At 35.5% G+C, this 18669-nt stretch overlaps 1 protein-coding gene across 2 annotated transcripts in view; it reads right to left on the reverse strand.

The window, feature by feature from the left end:
• The window catches only part of ARHGAP29 (Rho GTPase activating protein 29), a 77705-nt gene that overhangs the window by 9354 nt on the left and 49682 nt on the right, over window positions 1–18669 (reverse strand). For both annotated transcript variants that reach the window (XM_059926581.1, XM_059926574.1), the window contains exons 13-19: window positions 8263–8420; window positions 7580–7719; window positions 7195–7299; window positions 4640–4738; window positions 2856–2995; window positions 2377–2565; window positions 1971–2108 (exon numbers count right to left, since the gene is read on the reverse strand). In XM_059926581.1, the coding sequence (XP_059782564.1) occupies window positions 1971–2108; window positions 2377–2565; window positions 2856–2995; window positions 4640–4738; window positions 7195–7299; window positions 7580–7719; window positions 8263–8420 (969 nt within the window). The remainder of the gene's footprint in view (window positions 1–1970; window positions 2109–2376; window positions 2566–2855; window positions 2996–4639; window positions 4739–7194; window positions 7300–7579; window positions 7720–8262; window positions 8421–18669) is intronic.

The following is an 18669-nucleotide window of genomic DNA, read 5'->3' on the forward strand; positions in this document are numbered from 1 at the left end:
CATGCCGCGGAGCAACTGGGCCCGTGAGTCACAACTGCTGAGCCTGCGCATCTGGAGCCTGTGCTCCGCAACGAGAGAGGCCGCGATAGTGAGAGGCCCGTGCACCGCGATGAAGAGTGGCCCCCACTTGCCACAACTAGAGAAAGCCCTCGCACAGAGACGAAGAGCCAACACAGCCAAAAATAAATAAATAAATAAATAAATAAAAATTTTTAAAAAGCTATGAATATTTCAGGTAGAAGAGATGGTGCATTCAATTAAAAAAAGAATGCTGTAAAAGGGACAGAAAACCAGAATTCTTGGAAACTAAAAGATGATCTCAGAAATAAAATAGTTTACAATAGGAATGGAAAACAAAGTTGAGGAAGTTTCTTAGAAGGTGTTAAAAGAAAACAAAAACAAAAAGAAATGAAAATAGGAAAAAGGGAAGGAAACTAGAGAACGAGTGCAGTTGTTAAGTATCCAAATATAAGTTCCAGAAAGAAAATAGAGAGAAAATAGAGAGGAGGAAATGAGCAAGAAAATTAAAGTTCCAAGAACTAAAGGACAAGTAAGCAGAATGACAGAGCTTGTGGAGTGCCTGACACCACGGACTGAAATACACCCATATCAAGGCATACACTGTGAAATTTTAGGATAATGGAGAGAAAAAGAAGATTCTACAAGCTTTCAGAGAGAAAACAATAGGCCATATAAAAAGAATCAGGAATGAGAAGGATTTCAGGCTTCAAAGAGAATTAAAAAACACCTTCAAATTTCTGAAGAAAAATAATTTTCAGCCTACAATACTATAAACTTTCACAGTATTCCCATTCAGGAAAGCAGAATAAATACATTTACAGATCAAACAGTTTCAAATATTTACTCTTATTCCACCTTGCTCAAAGATGGGCATGACCAAAACAGGACAATAAATAAAAAACAGAGGACATGACACAGAAGACAGGTGTTCCCTCACAGAAGAGGGTAGAGAAGAGAGATCCCAGGATGACAGCTCTTCATCATATTAAAACGGACCCAGATGAAGAACAAAGCTCCTGAGAAGGACACAATGAGGACCATCGTCACTATGCTCTCTGTAACTGTCTCTTCACTTTCACCCAAGGACAGAAAGTTTCACCCAAGGACAGAATGCAGCTGGGCTTGTCCCAGATCTTTTGTACTTGGCTTATCATGACAATGTGCTGCTTGTTTCTGTAACCCTTCCATGAACTGCTGCCTGAGCCGCTAAGGCCACTTACTTCACCCACAGAAGTGTTTTCTTCAGACCTACTCCTATAACATGCAGGTACAAGAGTGAGCAAAGAAAGAGAAAATATAGAGCAAGTCCACTCCCGACCACATTCCTGCTCAATTTCCAGTACCTAGCTTATAGGATAGCCCTGCCCCCCAACTAGGGTGAACTTCATGTTCCCTGAATGCATTCACACCTTGACTACTAACCTCCCACAATAGCTATTTTAAAATATCTATGAAAGTAAAGCCAAACTATGACCCAGAAACTGTTCTACTGGCTGAATTCTTCATATAACAGTGTGAATGGTGGACTTTTCTTAAACAGCTAGATTTATGCTTTCTACTCAGTTTTCTAGAACTTAATGATATATTGTTTAGGAATACACAACAGGTATTAAAACTATTAAGAAAAGAGAGGGAGGTATTAACATGGTTAGGAAAGACCACTGGGTAGAGCTGTGGGCTACAACTGGGGAGGGGCATACAGGGGCCTTCTATAAGGTATAGTGATATTTTATTTCCTTAAGCTAGGTGATGGAAAATGAGTTTTTACTATTATGGGTCTTTAAATTGTACATATATTTTATACACTCTTTGATCTGTACGTTAATAATTGGAAAGATATTAACATGGTCTATGTCAATGAAAACAATATGTGTGGCAAACGTTATCAGCAAACCGCAAATTATATTTTTGCTCTATTTAATGGTAAATTTCAAGGCTAAAAACTTTACCTGTCGAAGGTATAATTTCAAGACATCACAGATGTCATGTGAACTAAATTCTGAAATGTCTACCAAGTGCATTCCATTTTCCAATGCTTGACACAGTTTTTCAGTTTTTATTTTGTTTCCACATACACGATAAATTCCCTTGAGAAGAAAAGAGAAAAAATTTTGCAAAATTCTGCTTCAGTACAAATGATTAAATGCAGATCTCTAAATATACTTAATGTCTACTTCAATTCTAAATATTTTAGAAAAAACTAGGACCAAATGAGGTAATATTTTCCAAATAAATCTGAATAAATTCAGTTATTTAGTAAAAACTGAGAGCATTGTTCTCCTTTAATGTCTCCTTATCATTAGAACAAATCACATTTACATTAAAAAATTTTTAATTTTAAAAGTTATAATGTACCTGTAGACACAAGGCTCTATTTTCAATCTCTAAGGCACATATTTTGAGTACAAAAGGGATGCCATCTGGTTCCTTTTTTGCAACTTGTGTGAATTCTGCTCCAAATAAGTGTATTTTCCCCAGAAGTTTCTGATGACCACAGATGATGACTAAATTTTCCAAACACTTTCGGTGACAAACAAGGAGACACTACAAGAAAATTAAAGTCTGAAATGGTTAACTCACCTTAAAACTATTCACAACTGGACGAACTACAGGTAGAGTGGTAACAGAACAAAAATGAGTTTAAAAGGTATTACTTGTGTTTGAAATACATTTACTAGCAAAATGAAATATAAAATTATAGAAAATACACAGTGGTTCAATTTATTAAAAATACATTTGCAAAAGATCTTAATCGGTAAAATTAATAACAAAAAGCATTCATTGCTCAAAGCAAAAAGCATAAAAGGGCTAATGTAATTCCAGAAAGATCTTACCTCTTCGCATTCAACACCCTGGAATACCACAATGCCTTCACAGTCCCTGCACTTCGTGGGGGACCTCAGTTTGCGAAACTTGTGAGTGAGAGCTGCCTTTGACATCAAAGTTTTCTTAAATGTTCCGAGGGAATTGGGTCCTTGTAACAGAAGTAGAATAGTATGTAAGAACTGTAAGACTACAGAAAAATTATACCATATGATACTACATTTAAAAAAATCTTTAAATAAGATTACAAAAAGCTCTTACTATAATAACAAAATAAGCATCCAACTTACAGATCTCTTACAAGGCACACATATATCAAACATTTAAGCTACGAGTAAAAATCACCATCAGACAAATAAGATACTTCTAAAATAGCATGGCATAATGTTTCCAGAATCAGCGAATTTACACTGTTATTAACATGTCCTTTATTACACAGGTGGCATTACATTCTTAGAAAATGACCCTATGAAAGCTTGGAATAAAACTAGCTATATGAGGTTAGTGTGTCAGCATTATTTGCATTAAAGATAAAGCTATTCTCAATTCATTATAAAATTATAAGTAATACTAGCTAGTTATCTATCAATATCCTACCAGAGGGCTTCCCTGGTGGTGCAGTGGTTAAGAATCCACCTGCCAATGCAGGGGACATGGGTTCGAGCCCTGGTCCGGGAGGATCCCACATGCCGCAGAGCAGCTGAGCCTGTGAGCCACAGCTGCTGAGCCTGCACTCTAGAGCCCCCAAGCCACAACTACTGAAGCCCACGTGCCTAGAGCCCGTGCTCTGCAGCAAGAGAGGCCACCGCAGTGAGAAGCCCGCGCACCGCAACGAGGAGTGGACCCCGCTCGCCGCAACTAGAGAAGGCCTGCGCGCAGCAACAAAGACCCAATGCAGCCAAAAAAAAAAAAAAAAAAAATCCTACCAGAGGTAGAGACGTTCTTATACTATTTAAGAAAATGATACCAGAACAGGTATCTGGAGGTCTCAAATGAAGCCATTAACATGACTTCTCTTTTATATCCTTCAGCATCCACAACTTTCCCTGCCCCCAAGAAGTTCATGTATTTACTTTTCCCGCCTAGCTTCTTACACTATTTCATTCATTCATTCATTTATTTATTTATTTATTTATTTATTTATTTATGGCTGTGTTGGGTCTTCGTTTCTGTGCAAGGGCTTTCTCCAGTTGTGGCAAGCGGGGGCCACTCCTCATCGCGGTGCGCAGGCCTCTCACTATCGCGGCCTCTCTTGTTGCGGAGCACAGGCTCCAGATGCGCAGGCTCAGCAATTGTGGCTCACGGGCCTAGTCGCTCTGCGGCATGTGGGATCTTCCCAGACCAGGGCTCGAATCCGTGTCCCCTGCATTGGCAGGCAGATTCTCAACCACTGCGCCACCAGGGAAGCCCTACACTATTTCTTTTGAAGAGGCTTTTCTCATATAGAAATTCTCATGAATAGAATGTCTCATGTATTGCAACACTCTGAACAATTAAGTCACTATTAGATTTATGAAAGACCAAAATATCTAGCCTATTTTATCAACATGCTAATACATTTTGGCTCCACTGGTTTTGCTGTTTATTCTTATATTCTTACTTGTAACATTTGATTAATACATTATCAACCCATACTTGTATATAATTTGTTGGGATATATTTAAGTCACCATAATGCCTTTTTTTAAAATACACAGTAAAGGAATTCTTTAAATCATACTATTTTTTCCCTAATATCATGCAATGCTACTGATTCAACTGGTTTAGTGGAAACTTGAGTCAGGTGAGTGTAATACCAGCTTCTGAAGGGGAAGGTGGCTCTCTTTCATCCAGATCATCTGCAGAAGACATGGTTCCACTGGATGGAGTTCGTGGAAGTTTTCGATGAAAGTCTCCTAAAAGAAAATTCATTGTAGAATTTAAGAAATGGGTAGTGACAACATTTTTTGAATAACGCAAGTCATACTATTATATTAGCTACAATGTAAACATTTGCTTCCATTCACAGACTTTGGATACAGGGGATTCTGATACTCTTGGGAACAAAAGAGAATTGAGCCAAATCTGACTTTTCCAAATAAATTTAAAATTGAGGATCACACATTCCAATGAACCTTACTGTCAACTTCTGGTAGTAAGTGCTAGAGATTATAAACTCAAGGACAGGGAGTATTTTCTATTCAAGCCTTATATCTAATGTCTGACAGAATAGCTGGCACAATGGTAAAGTTGTCATTAAATGCTTGTTGAATTAAGTGATAAAGAAATACTTACAATGTAACCTAAAGCTTTCTAAAATAAACAAAAATCTACAAATATAGCAATACAATAGTACCGTCACATTTATGTTGCCAGTAAGACAGAAGACCAGGAACCAGGACCAATGATCCTGGCAGGGAGCAGAGCATGGGATACAAGCTGTCAGCCAAGGACTCTGCCATGTGTCTCAAAGCATGTTTGGAAGCAGCCCGACCAGGTAATGAGGTTTATTTGCTCCCTGCTGATATTACACACAGGGCTGTGTCTAAGTGGAGGGTTACACTTAACTCAAGGCCTTAACAGTCTTAGGTTCAGTGTTAGAAAGGGCTTTACAAATTATTAAACCACATCTCTCTCAAAAGATTCCCCCCACTTCAAACTATGCTTAAAAGGTGGTGGTCTAGTTTTTGTTTTGAATGTGTCCCCCAGTGACTAAGAAATCATGAGACCACATGTTCATTTTAGAACTATTCTAACTGTAAAATGACTTCCTTGTATTGCTGAGCAGAAACCTGCCACCTATAAATCCCAGCTCTTGGTCACATGTCTCCCTAAAGGAGCAAACAAGCACTCTGACTCTCACCCTTTTACACTTCAATGTCTGAGAACAGCTGTCACGTCCCCAGGTTTCCTCTTTCCCAGGCTATGCATCCCTCAGTCTTCACCCATTTATCATGCGACCAGTTTCCAAATTTTTGTCTTTACCACATGAAGTCTTACAGGATTCCAAATAATTTAGAGCTGGCTCTAGACTGTCTCTTAATTCCTGGGGATAGCTAGAACCACTCTGTTTTTATAAAACTAATTACAAATATTCAGTTAAATATTTAGGAATGCATCTCCAGAGTGTCCCTGAACAGCAATAATTTTAAAGTAGGACTCAAAGTAGTTGCTGACAATCTGCCTATAAACCCCAGTACGGCATGGAAGTCATTTCTAACTTTAAATTCAAGGGCTTTATTTACATGAATAACATTTCTGTAATATGTAGAACACCAGAAAAAAAAACAAAGCCTTGGACTCTGAGGTAGGTTAAATCCTAACTTATCTCCCGCAGTGCCAAGCTCTTAGGAGAAAGAAACTTAGCCAGGAAGAACAGGACTGGGAGAAGTCTCTGGTAGAAAAGTAGAGGAGGAAGAACATTGAAAGTAATAATCTCAAGGGTTCAAGTGACACCTTCTTCTCTTGCTAGCTGCATTACCTCTGGCAAGTCATTCTCTTTGCAGCCACTAAGGGAGAGTTCAAAACATCTATTCTGCCTCTCTAAGGAGCATGAGACTATCAAAGTACCTTAAAGCACATTTATAAAAAATGAAATTATCAGAGGCACAAGAATTGTTGTTAACTGTACAGTTCATTATAGTGATTAACTACAAAATAATCCAAAAGACAGATCACAGTTATGTTCATAAAATGGAATACTATACAGCATACAGTATACAGTATAAAATAAAGACAGCTTCTCATATCAATATGAATCTCAAAAAAAAGATGCATGAAAGAAGTCACAAAAGAATAGTATGATTTCATCTGCATAATATTCCAAAATGGGCAAAGCTCAACTAGATATAAGTACTAAAACATTTAAAATAGCCAGGGAAAGATTAACAAAATTCAGGATGATGGCTCATCTGGGGGGTGATAGAGCAAGGTTATCAAGGAGGTATACACAGGGGCCTTCTAATATACTAATAATGTTTTATTTCTTAGGCTAGGTGTTGAATATATAAGGGTTTGTTCTATTATTTTTATTTAAACTGTACACATGTATGTACAAACTCCTCCCTATGAGACAGTTCATTATAAAAATAAGATAGTTATAAACAACAAGGATTTACTGTATAGCACAGGGAACTATATTCAGTATCTTGTACTAAACTATAATGGAAAGGAATCAAAAAAGTATATAGATATATACATAAATATATGTATAACCTAATCACTTTGCTGTACATTTAAAACTAACACAATATTGTAAATCAACCATACGTCAACTTTAAAAAAAGAAAAAGAAGGTAGTTAAAAATATCCCCCAAAAGGAAAATTTTAATCTGTCATTGAATTTTCACTCTAGACTTAAATACTTATGTACCTGGACTTATAGATTCAGAATCCAGAGATCTAGATTCACTGCTTCCTCCAGTGCTCTCAGAATCACTAAACATCCCAAATGTCCATGACCTTATAAAAGAAGGACCTTTAAGAAAAGAATATTTGAAGTCAAACTTGGCTACAGACAAATTTCATAAGTGTTTCAAAATACTGACATTATTTAAAACGAGACAAGTCAAACTTCTTTAACAGCGTTAAGCAACTGACTGTAAGACAAGCACAGTGCTCACAACTGTGAATAAAACCTCATAAGGTTACAATTCAAGGCCTGGTTTTTAAATTCCAGAGCTGCAATTCATTTAATGATCACATTTAAACAATTTGATCTTTCATAAATTAGTGCTCTCTTTAATGTGAAACACTACCTGATATGTCTGCACTGTTAGAGCATCTGTCCTCTTCAATCTTATTAGAGTTGTCAGGAAGGCGCACAACATCTTCTAAAGAGTCGGAAGGTCCATACCCGGAAGTGTGAGGGGTATTTGTTAACTGTTTATTTACATTCCTAAGAAAAACCCAAATAAAACTCATCATTCAGAAGCATGACTACTTTATTCTATTTTCAGGAAAATCTGTTAATTTAATGAACAGAGTAGTTAAATTAACTAAATATTAGGAACAAACCATATTATACAGTTGAACTTCTTAAAAGAGATGTGAATAAAACTTATTAATCATTTGTATTTAATACAGCTGAAACACAGAAAAGAATAGCAAAAGTACAGTCCATTATTCATATCATGGTTAAACTCTTCTGGTATAACCTGTGTGGAAAATGTAGGTTGTTAAGTTTGTGGACATTCGAAATTGATATGACCATGATTTGCCATTCTCAAAGGATTTCTACATCTCAAAGAACTGAGCTCTGTGTTAAAATGGAAAGCTTTACTCTTAAGTGAGTCAGATCTTAAATAATATTTTAAAAATTCAGAAGGTTTTAAAGTCAATTCTACCAGTGTTAGAAAAAAACATCACCTGACAACAGATAGGAAACTTAGCAGTAAAGATTTTATGCCTTGAAATAATTTCACCTAACATTAATTCTCACCCATCAACTTTTTCCTCCTCAGCTGAATTCGTGGCCCTGACAAACTCACTGTACTCCTGGCCTGGGTCATAGAGTTTGGCACCATCACAGAGAGACTGTAAATTGTTCGCGAGGGAGGCAGCCTGCAGGTGTTGCATCTGGAAGAGGTTAACTGTTACCTGTGGGAACAGATAGAAACAAAAGGCAACGTAACTCATGTTATAGAGAATGCTGCGTAAATACACATTTATTTCAAGTGACAGCACCAAGAAAAGGTCACACAGTGAAGAGCTCAACAGTGAATCTCCTCGAGAGCACACTATGTTGCCTGACTCAGTACCAGGTCTAAATCAGAAAAAAAAAAAAAGTAGTTTTAATCCAATACCTAACAGCAATCATTTCTGGCAAAACTGGCTTTAATCTGAAACGTTTAAAAGCACAACTCCATGTCCCTAATGGTTCACAATTTTAGGAGACAGATATGTTTTTGAGGATCCCCAGCTCCATACTGATGGTCTGACCACAACTGTCTAAACTGAAAAACATGGGGAAAAATATTCCAATCAGAACACTTGTTATTTTGACTTTCACTTCTTCAATCCTTTACAAATAGAAATGCTTTATACTTATAATGTGTCCTACAGCACTCAGTTTTTATAATTAGGTACTATCCTGAGTCTCTTCAAAATACATTATTCCACTGAGTTTCTACAAATGCCTAAATATACTGTCACTACTGCCACTTATAGTAACAACAACAATAGCAGCTGGAGCGTGCTTACAATATGCCAGATCCATTCTGAGAGCTGTACATGAATTAACTACTCTCATGTTCACAGAAACCCAGGCTTTGGGTATACTACGACAAATAAACAGATGAGATCCCAGCCCTCATAAGAGTCTGCATTTTCCTGAGGGTGGTGTTGGAGAGAGAGGATAAACTAAGTAAATAAGATAATTTCTGGTACTGAAAACTGCTATGAATATGATATAATATTGTCACCTTATGGAATATGACCAGGCATATGCTTGCAAAAGGGTACTTTTGACATGACAGTTTGGTGAAGGACTCTCTGAAGAGGTAACATCTGAACTGAGACCTGATACAAGAAAGAGCCAGTGTGAAGTTTCAGGGAGAAGACCAATCCAGACAAACGGAAGAGGTAGTGCAAAGATCCTAGGGTAAAAGTGAGTAAGAAAGAACTTGTCATGCTCAAGAAGCAGATGAAAGGTCAGTGTGGCATTTCAGTTTGAGATGAAGCCAGAAGGGGAAGATGTAATCTAAACCAATGTAAGGGGTCTGGATTTAAGTACAACTGAAGGAAGCCAGTGAAGGTTTTAAAAGGGTGTTAAGAGCTATAACATGATCTGATTTATTTTTCTAAATGCCACTCCGGCTCCTGTGTGGGAAATGTGAATGAATGCCAAATTTCAATTGGCTTAATGTTGTTATTTCAAAGACTGCCATGTTTCCTCTTTCATCTCTCTTGATTATACCAGATGATATGTTGAACTTCTGATTAGCTTCTAAGTCCTTTCCAAGATAGACAGGCATTCTCCAAGGATAACTAAGAGTCAGCATAAATAGTATTTGAAAAGTGCACATAAATGAATAGCTTGTTTGTGCCCTCTTTCAAGGAACATAGGAAATTCAAACTGTGGATGGTAAACTTTAAGTCCAGCAATTAGCTACAATCAGGGAATTCTCCAGTTAAAGGTAAACTGAACTTACTCTCTTGAGTAAAGGTAACTAACTATATGTTCATTTTTAATACTTTTAAATAAGCTCTATGAATCTAGTTAGAAACACCAATAACTTAAAAAGCCAAATGAATATACTGGCATAATTGCTCATCTGCTGAATGTTTGTCTCTGGGTACTTATTAATAATAAAGACTTAAGCAATAATATATACTGGAAGCCCAATCTTAAAATCTCTTTTCCCTAAATGATTCAGCCTTCTCCCTCACCTAACAGAAATGCTAAAGATTGAGGTCCCCATGGGGTAGATCCTACGGGACTTGCTGGGCATCTTAACTGGGGTGGCTCATGGGTACCTCAACAACCATCATGCCTCTAAGATCTTTTTTGTCCCCCAATCCCTTCCTGAGTCAGGGACTTGGTCCTTTTCTTCTAGGTCCCCAATGTGTAGCACAGTGTCCTAAGTGCTTCATAAAGGGGAAATGACCAAATGAATAGTAGTAGAATGTGTTATCAGTCATGGTCATACTGAAATTCTGCACGTTTCCTGGTACTGCTCACTCAAGCACATAGGACTTCCAACTCTATGCCCAGCTTTTGTCACCTACATCTAATTTTTAGCTACTCCATGGGCACATAGATTAGCACACATTTTTCTGACAGTTGTTGAAACAGAATATGCCATAATATCAAATCAATGGGAACAGATTCTCCCATATAGATTAGCAATAATCTAAAAATTAATTTTTGTTCAATATAATTTTCTATCCTATATTTTTAAAAAGATAAATTTTTCTTGAATACTCTTTAAAACAAAAGGAAAAACTCTTGTGATAATGTTTCCCATTCTTCAAAGCCCATTGATTTGATTAGGTCTTTAGTGACTGACTTGGTAATTTCTCCTTTCTCTCACTTAGTAATGTAATTATGATTTACATCCCATACCCTTCAATACTTCATAATTCAAGACAATTTTGAATATTCAGGAGTAATTCTTGATGTTCATGATATAACTTACAATTTTGCTGGGACATGAAACTGATTTGTGTATCTTCCTTAAGACAGTGAGTGAATATAACTGTGTCTAGCATCTTTACATCTCAAATAATTTTGTTTTCTCTGCAATGATATACACAATAACATATCCTAGAGTGAAAATAAAATTCTTTTAAAAACAATTGGAGAGATGGTGTTGAAAAATAAGTCACCAAAATCCCCCAATTCTCCTGCTTTGATGGAGAAGAAAACATAAAGAAATCTGAGAAAATTATGGCTCTTACCTGGGAAAAAACACCAATATTCAAGAACTCAGTGTTGGATTTGCTATCTGCTTGGATCTTCATGTGAATAATGCCATACGGAATAAGTAAAACTGATTAAACTGGTTCAAAAGAACTCCAGCTAGTAAGAAATTCTGCTCACAAATATATATAGAGAAATTTTCTATAAACTGTCTCTATACATTACATGCTGCAGTAATTTTCAGGAGTTTGGGGATTTGTTCAAGTTTGGGGAACTTTAACCTCAAAGTCTACTTCATACACTGATATGTACTGCTCTCCAATTTTTCAGATGTATTAATTCTCTCCCTCTAAATAAATGCTAAACTCCTTGAGAGCAGGTATCTGTCTTATATTTCTTTTAAATAAATAGTAGGCATTAATAAATACAGATGTTATATACAAAATTAGGTAACTTCTTGTTTGTATCACATCAAATTAAAAGAAATCATAATTGTTGGATCACCAAATAGCATCACTTTTTAAGAGAGAGGTAGACAAGCAAGATTAAGCTCGTGAGAGAACTCAAAACCATGTTACATGAAGAAGAGTAATTAGATTTGGGGGTGTTTAGCCTGGAAAAAAACATCCAGGGAGAAAAGGTAATAACTATCTTTAAATATTTAAAGTACTATCTTGTGGAAGAGGGATTATATCAGTACAGTACAACTTGAAAGGTCCACAAGAAAACAGATCTTTTTTTAGCTCAATATAAATATCACATTAATTTTGAAGCTGTTCAAATCCAGGCTAAGTAATCATTCAGCAAGACAGCATAGTATTTAGGAGCACAGGCTCTGAAGTTATTCAACCAGGGTCTATCCTAGCTTTACAACTTACATGCTGGGTGACCTTGGTATCAAGTTATTTATAACTTCTCTAAACCTGTATTTCCAAAAAAGTTAATGTACAAATACGTATCATAGGGGATCTTGTTCAAAATGCAGATTCTGATACCAAAAGTCTAGGTTGAAACCCAAGATTCTGCATTCCTCACAGGCTCCCAAAGGAATGAGAATGTGACTGGTCCAAGGAACACATTTTGAGAAGAAGGGCTTTCTAAGCTTTAGTTTCCTCATCAGTAAAATGGAGCTTAAAACAACTGTTTTTACCTAGTAGGACTCTGTGAAAATTAAATGAGTTAATGAAGGCAAAGACCTTAAGGCACTGGCAAGCACATAATCTTAGCTATCATCAGCTATTGTTTGAGGTGAAAAGGGCTTGTTAAAGGTAAAAGATTGGCTTAAATAATTTACGTGGGAATTTTGGATCCTGGAATTTTGTAATTCTTTTAAATAATTTTACTAAAATTGATTCTGTAAATTAACCACATATTAATTAATCAGAATTTGGTAAATAAATGAAATACAATCTTAAACACCCAGAAACATTTTAAGGAAGACTTCTGATTCAAATGGAATAAGCTCACTTCCCACAGTCTCTCAATGAATTTTCCTAAAAACCCTTGACAGAATGCATGGATTAGCTATCTGAGGGCTCTGAAAAGTAAATGGTAGCAGGTAGACTGTGGAAATAAACTACAAATCAAGGTATGACCAATTAGTGGTATGCTTCCTGTTATTTTTTTTTCTTCTACTGTGTTTCCCAGCTAGTACACAGATCCTACTCCAATAAATGTGACTGAAAGAGTGGGGGAAATCCTTTGGTTTCTTTTGTATGTTTGTTTTCTCTCCTGCCCCAGCCCCCAAGCAACCCCCAAGCCCTAAGATGAAGTCCTGTGGCAGTGGCAGTGATGGCAGTAGCAGTAGAATAGACATCTAAAACTCTTCTCTATAAGCAGAGGGGAATTCTCTATAAGTAGATGAACTGTGGTCTGAAGAGTGAGGGGTCTGAAATTCCTGTTTTTTTTTTCTCTTTATCCTTCCCCTACTTGGCTCTTAAAGCAGCAGACTAGGTTGACTACAGCTTCCCAGCCAGAAGACCTAGAAGGGAGCCCTTAGGAGTTGAAGAGTGAACCTAGCTAGATCAAATGCCTGCAAAACTTTTTAAGAATCAACATTCAATATAGGTTATAAAGAAAACCCAGAGTCATATAAGGTAATATTGCAAATGTCTAGGATATCATCCAAAACTACTTGTCACACAAAGAACCAGGAAAATCTCAGTGACTCACAAGAGAAAAGACAATAAACAGATACCAACCCTGAGATGACTCAGCTATTTGAATTATCAGATAAAGACTTTAAAGCAGATATTATAATGGTTTCAAGAAATAAGGGCCAACAATATTAAAACGTGGAAAGACTGAAGTCTCAGCAGAGAATTGGAAGATATAAAAAAGAAACCAGAGGAAATTTTACTACTGAAAAATATAATATCCAAAACAAAAAATTTACTGGATTGACTGTATAAAAAATGGAGATAACAAAGGAAAGAGTCAGTGAACTTGAAGCTAGATCAGTAGAACAAGAGGAAAAAAAGATTGGGGGAAAAAAAGGTCCCACATTCCTGTGGGATAATAACAAAAGGTCTCACATTTGAGTCTTTAGAGTCTTAGAGGAAGAGGGGAGCGTGTTACAAAAAAATATTTTAAGAAAAAATAGCCAAAAACTTCCCAAATATTGCAAAAGTCAAACTTGCAGATTCAAGAAGTTCAGGGAATCCCAAATAGGAGAAACTCAACAAAATCCACACCCAAATACATTGTAATCAAACTGTTGAAACCCAAAGATAAAGAAAAAATTTTGCAAGCAGCCAAAAAACCCAAAACAAAACAAAACAAAAAACAATGCATGCCACATAGGGGAACACTGATTCAAATGACTATAGATTTCTCATTGGAAACTATGGATGCCAGAAGGCAGTGGAATAACATTTTTAAAGTGTTGAAAGAAAATAACCGAATTCTATAACCAGTGAAAATATCCTTCCGGAATGAAGAAGAAGTAAAGACATTCTCAGATGAAAGACAACCAAGAGCATTCATCACCAGAAGACCAACTATAAAAGAAATGGGAGGGTTTCCCTGGTGGCGCAGTGGTTGAGAATCTGCCTGCCAATGCAGGGGACACGGGTTCGAGCCTTGGTCCAGGAAGATCCCACATGCCGCGGAGCGACTAGGCCTGTGAGCCATGGCTACTGAGCCTGTGCGTCTGGAGCCTATGCTCCGCAACAAGAGAGGCCGCGATAGTGAGAGGCCCGCGCACCACGATGAAGAGTGGCCCCCACTTGCCGCAACTAGAGAAAGCCCTCGCACAGAAATGAAGACCCGACACAGCCAAAAATTAATTAATTACTTAATTAAAAAAAAAAAAGAAATGGGAAAGGAAGTTCTTTAGACAAAAGAGAAATAATACCACAGAGAAGATGGAACTTTGGAGTGAAAGAATAATAACAGAAATGGTAAATATCTGGGTAAATGTAAAGGTTATTTTTCTTCTCTTCTCTAAAATATGAGACTTTTGAAAACAAAAATTGTAAGATTGTCTGGTGAGGTTTTCAATGTACATAGATGTAATATACATATATTAAGCACAGCCCAAAATGAGTAAAGGAACTTATATGGTGGTATCGTTTTTACATTCCACTTGAGCTTGGTAAAATATTAGTTCTAAGTAGACTGAAAAGTTCATATATATATATCTCTAGTGCAACCATTTAAACAAAAAACACTATACAAACAGATATAATCAAAGACCCAATAGATAAATTAAAATGTATACAAGAGATAAATTAAAATTTAGATAATTCTTTTAGATAAATTAAAATATAATTCTAACATATAAATAAAACAGATTAAATCTTTAATAGATAAACAGATGAATTAAAATGTAATTCTAAAAAATTATCAATTTATACAAAATAAGGCAGCAAAAGGGAAACAGATGAAGGGAAACATAAGGTACAAATAGAAAACAAATAAAAAATAGTAGGCCTAAATCTAAACATATATTTACATTAAATATAAATGGTCTAAACATTCCACTTAAAAGAGATCATCAAAATAGATTTTAAAAAAATCAGCACTGAACAATATGCTATATAAGAACTTCATTTAAAATATAGTGATTAAAAGTAAACAAATGGGAAAAGATATACCATACTAAAAATAATAAAAAGAAAACTTAAATACTTCTATCAATATTAAACAATGTAGACTAAAAGGCAAGGAAAATTACTGGGATAAAAAGAGACATTTCATAAAGATGAAAGGATCAATTCACTGAGAATATATAACAATCATTAATATATAAGCAACTGAGAGATTCAAAATATATAAAGCAAAAACTGATAGAATTAAAAATGTACAGTATATTGAAAACTTCAAAACTCCTTTCTCGATAATTGACATAAATAAAAAGTAAATCATCAAGGATATAGAAGAAATAAATAACACCATAAACCAAAAGGAACTAATTGACATTTACAGAATACTCCAGCCAACAACAGTAGAACACACATTCTTTCAAGTGCACACACATGGAACAGGCACCAAGATAGACCATATCCTGGGTCATAATGCAAACCATAACAAATTTAAGAGAATTAAAATCATACAAAGTATTTCTTTCACCATAACAGAATTAAACTAGAAATCAATATCAGGAAGATATCCAGAAAATCCTCAAATAATTAGAAATCAAATAACAAGCTTCTACAATATCCACAGGTAAAATATGAAGTTTCAAGGGAAATTAGAAAATATTTTGAACTGTATAAAAATGGAAGTATATATAAAAATGGAAGTACAAATTCAAAATTTGTGGGATGTAGATAAGTAGTGCTTAGAGGGAAATTTAAATCATTAAATATTTGTATTAAAAAAGCAGAGGTCTTGATGAAACCTAAGCTTCTACCTTCAAGAAACTAAAAAGAATAGCCAAATAAATGCAAAGCAAGCAGAAACAATAAAAAGCAGAAATAAAAATTTAAAAAGACAACTAGAGAAAAACCAATGAAATCTAAAGCTGTTTCTCAGAAAAGATCAATGAAATTTATAAACCTGTAGCCAGACTAACCAGAGAGAGAGGAAGTGAGGGAGAAGGCACAAATTATCAAAATCAGGAATGAAAGAAAGGATATCACTACAGCCCACTGAGACACTGAAAGGATAAGAGTTATGAACAACTCTATGCACATAAATACAACAACTTAGATGAAAGGGAGGGACCTAATTCCACAAAATACCAAAATTCACCTAAAAAGAAACAACTAACTCAAATAGGCTTATATCAAAAGAAATTGAATACATAGTGAAAGATCTTCTAAAAATGAAAACTCCAAGCCCAGATGCTTTCACCAGGGAATGCCACCAAATATTTTAAGAAATAACACCAATTCTACACAATCTCTTCCAGAAAATAGAATAGGAAGGAGCATTTCCCAACTTATTTTATGAGGCCAAAATTACCCTGACTCCAAAACCAGACAAAGGCAGTATAAGAAAAAAACTAAACTAAACAAAAACATAATACCAGTATCTTTCATTAACAGATTAGGAAAAAAATACTCAACAAAATATTAGCAAATTGAATCCAGCAATATAGAAAAGGAACAATGCATCATAACCAAGAGCAGCTTATCCCAAGAACGCAAGGCTAGGTGAACACTCAAATATCAAATGTAATCCATCATATTAAGAGACTGAAGAGAAAAATTATATTATCACATCAGTCAAATGATGCAAAATAACCCTCATTTGATAAGATCCAAGATCTTCATGATAAAATTCTCAGCAAACTAGAAAAAGGGGAAATTCTTTAACATGATAAAAGGTATCTTTAAAAAAACTTACAGCTATCATCATGTTTAATGGTGAGAGACTGTTTTCTTCCTAAGATCAAGAATAAGGCAAAGATGTCTTTTCTCACACTCCTATTCAACAATGAACTGTAAGTCCTAGCCAGTGCAATAAGAAAAAAGAAAAAAGGAATAGTTTGAAAGAAAGAAAGAAAACTGTCCCTTTTTGCAGACAACATGATTTTTTATGTAGAAAACCCCAATGATTCTGCAAAAAACGTTCCTAGAACTAATAAGTGAGTTTAGCAAGGTTGCAAGATACAAAATCAACATACAAAAATCATTTGTATTTCTCAACACTAACAATGAATAAATGAATTTGAAATTAAATAAGTGTGTGTATGTATGTATGCATAGATACATATACACATGTACACATAAATCATGTATGTATTTATTTATATCAATCACATTCACAACAGACCCCCAAATAAACACTTACATACATAAGCTTAAATCTAACATAACATGGGGAAGACTTATATGTTAAAAACTACAAAATGCTGATTAAAACTATCATTTACCTAAATAAATGGAGACACATACTGTGTTCATGGATTGGAAACTCATAGTTAAGATGCTATGTATATAGTCAATTCTCCCTAATCTGATTAAGATTTAACACAATTCCAATCAAAATGTTAGCAAGATTTTTTTGTAGATACAGACAAGCTGATTCTAACATTTTAATGAAAGTCAAAGGATCTGAAACACTCAAAACAATTCTGAAAAGAATAAAGTTGGAAGACTCACAGTACCTGATTTTAAGACTTGCTAGACAACACCAGTAATCAACCTAGTAGTGTTTTGACAAAACGATAGACACATATATATATATCCATGGAACAAAATAGAGAAACTAGAAATTGAACTACAAAAACATGGTCAATTGATTTTTGACAAAGATGCAAAGGCAATTCAATGGTGATGGCACACAGTGTCTTCAACAAACAGTATTGGAACAAGTGGACATCTGTATTAATCATGTTTTCTTTTAAATTTTCTGTATTTTATGATGTTTTAATATCTTAAAAAGCTTGCTGGCTGGGGAGAGACTGCTCCATCCAATGCTAGCCAATTCTTAGCCGGGGAACAAGCATGTCTTTCATATGCAACTCCAACCATCTCTATCTAACTCTCACACACCAAGCCAATATTTCCCCCTGCCCTAAATCATCCCAGGGCCAGGTACCAAGCAATTGCAGGCCATCCCTATTCCCCAAAGCCCACTGAAATTACACAAACTAGCCAATCCTTTATTGCTTATCCTGTCCTGCCTTGCCTTTCCCCAGAAACCCCAATAAAGGCTTTATACTCAACTCTCCCCTCACTCCTGCTTCTGCTTCACCAAACCTGGTACCTTTATGGCCCTGTGTGGCATAGTGTGTTCCCTTCTCTCAGAAAATCTAAGTAATTCATTTTTCAATGACATTGACCTCTCCACGTCAACATTCAGTCACCTCTATAAATTAAAGTCCCGTGGGTATAATTTTAATACAACATCCATATGCAAAAAATGAATTTCAACCTATACTTCACACCTTATAAAAAATTAACTTAAAATGGATCATTTCTCAATGCCAAACTATAAAAGTTTTAGTAGAAAACATAGAAGTCTTTGTGATCTTGGGTTAGATGAAGCACTCTTAGATATAATACCAAAAGCATGACCCATAAAGGAAGAAAT

This window comes from Balaenoptera ricei, chromosome 1 (genome assembly GCF_028023285.1).
Source record: "Balaenoptera ricei isolate mBalRic1 chromosome 1, mBalRic1.hap2, whole genome shotgun sequence".
Lineage (NCBI taxonomy): Eukaryota > Metazoa > Chordata > Mammalia > Artiodactyla > Balaenopteridae > Balaenoptera > Balaenoptera ricei.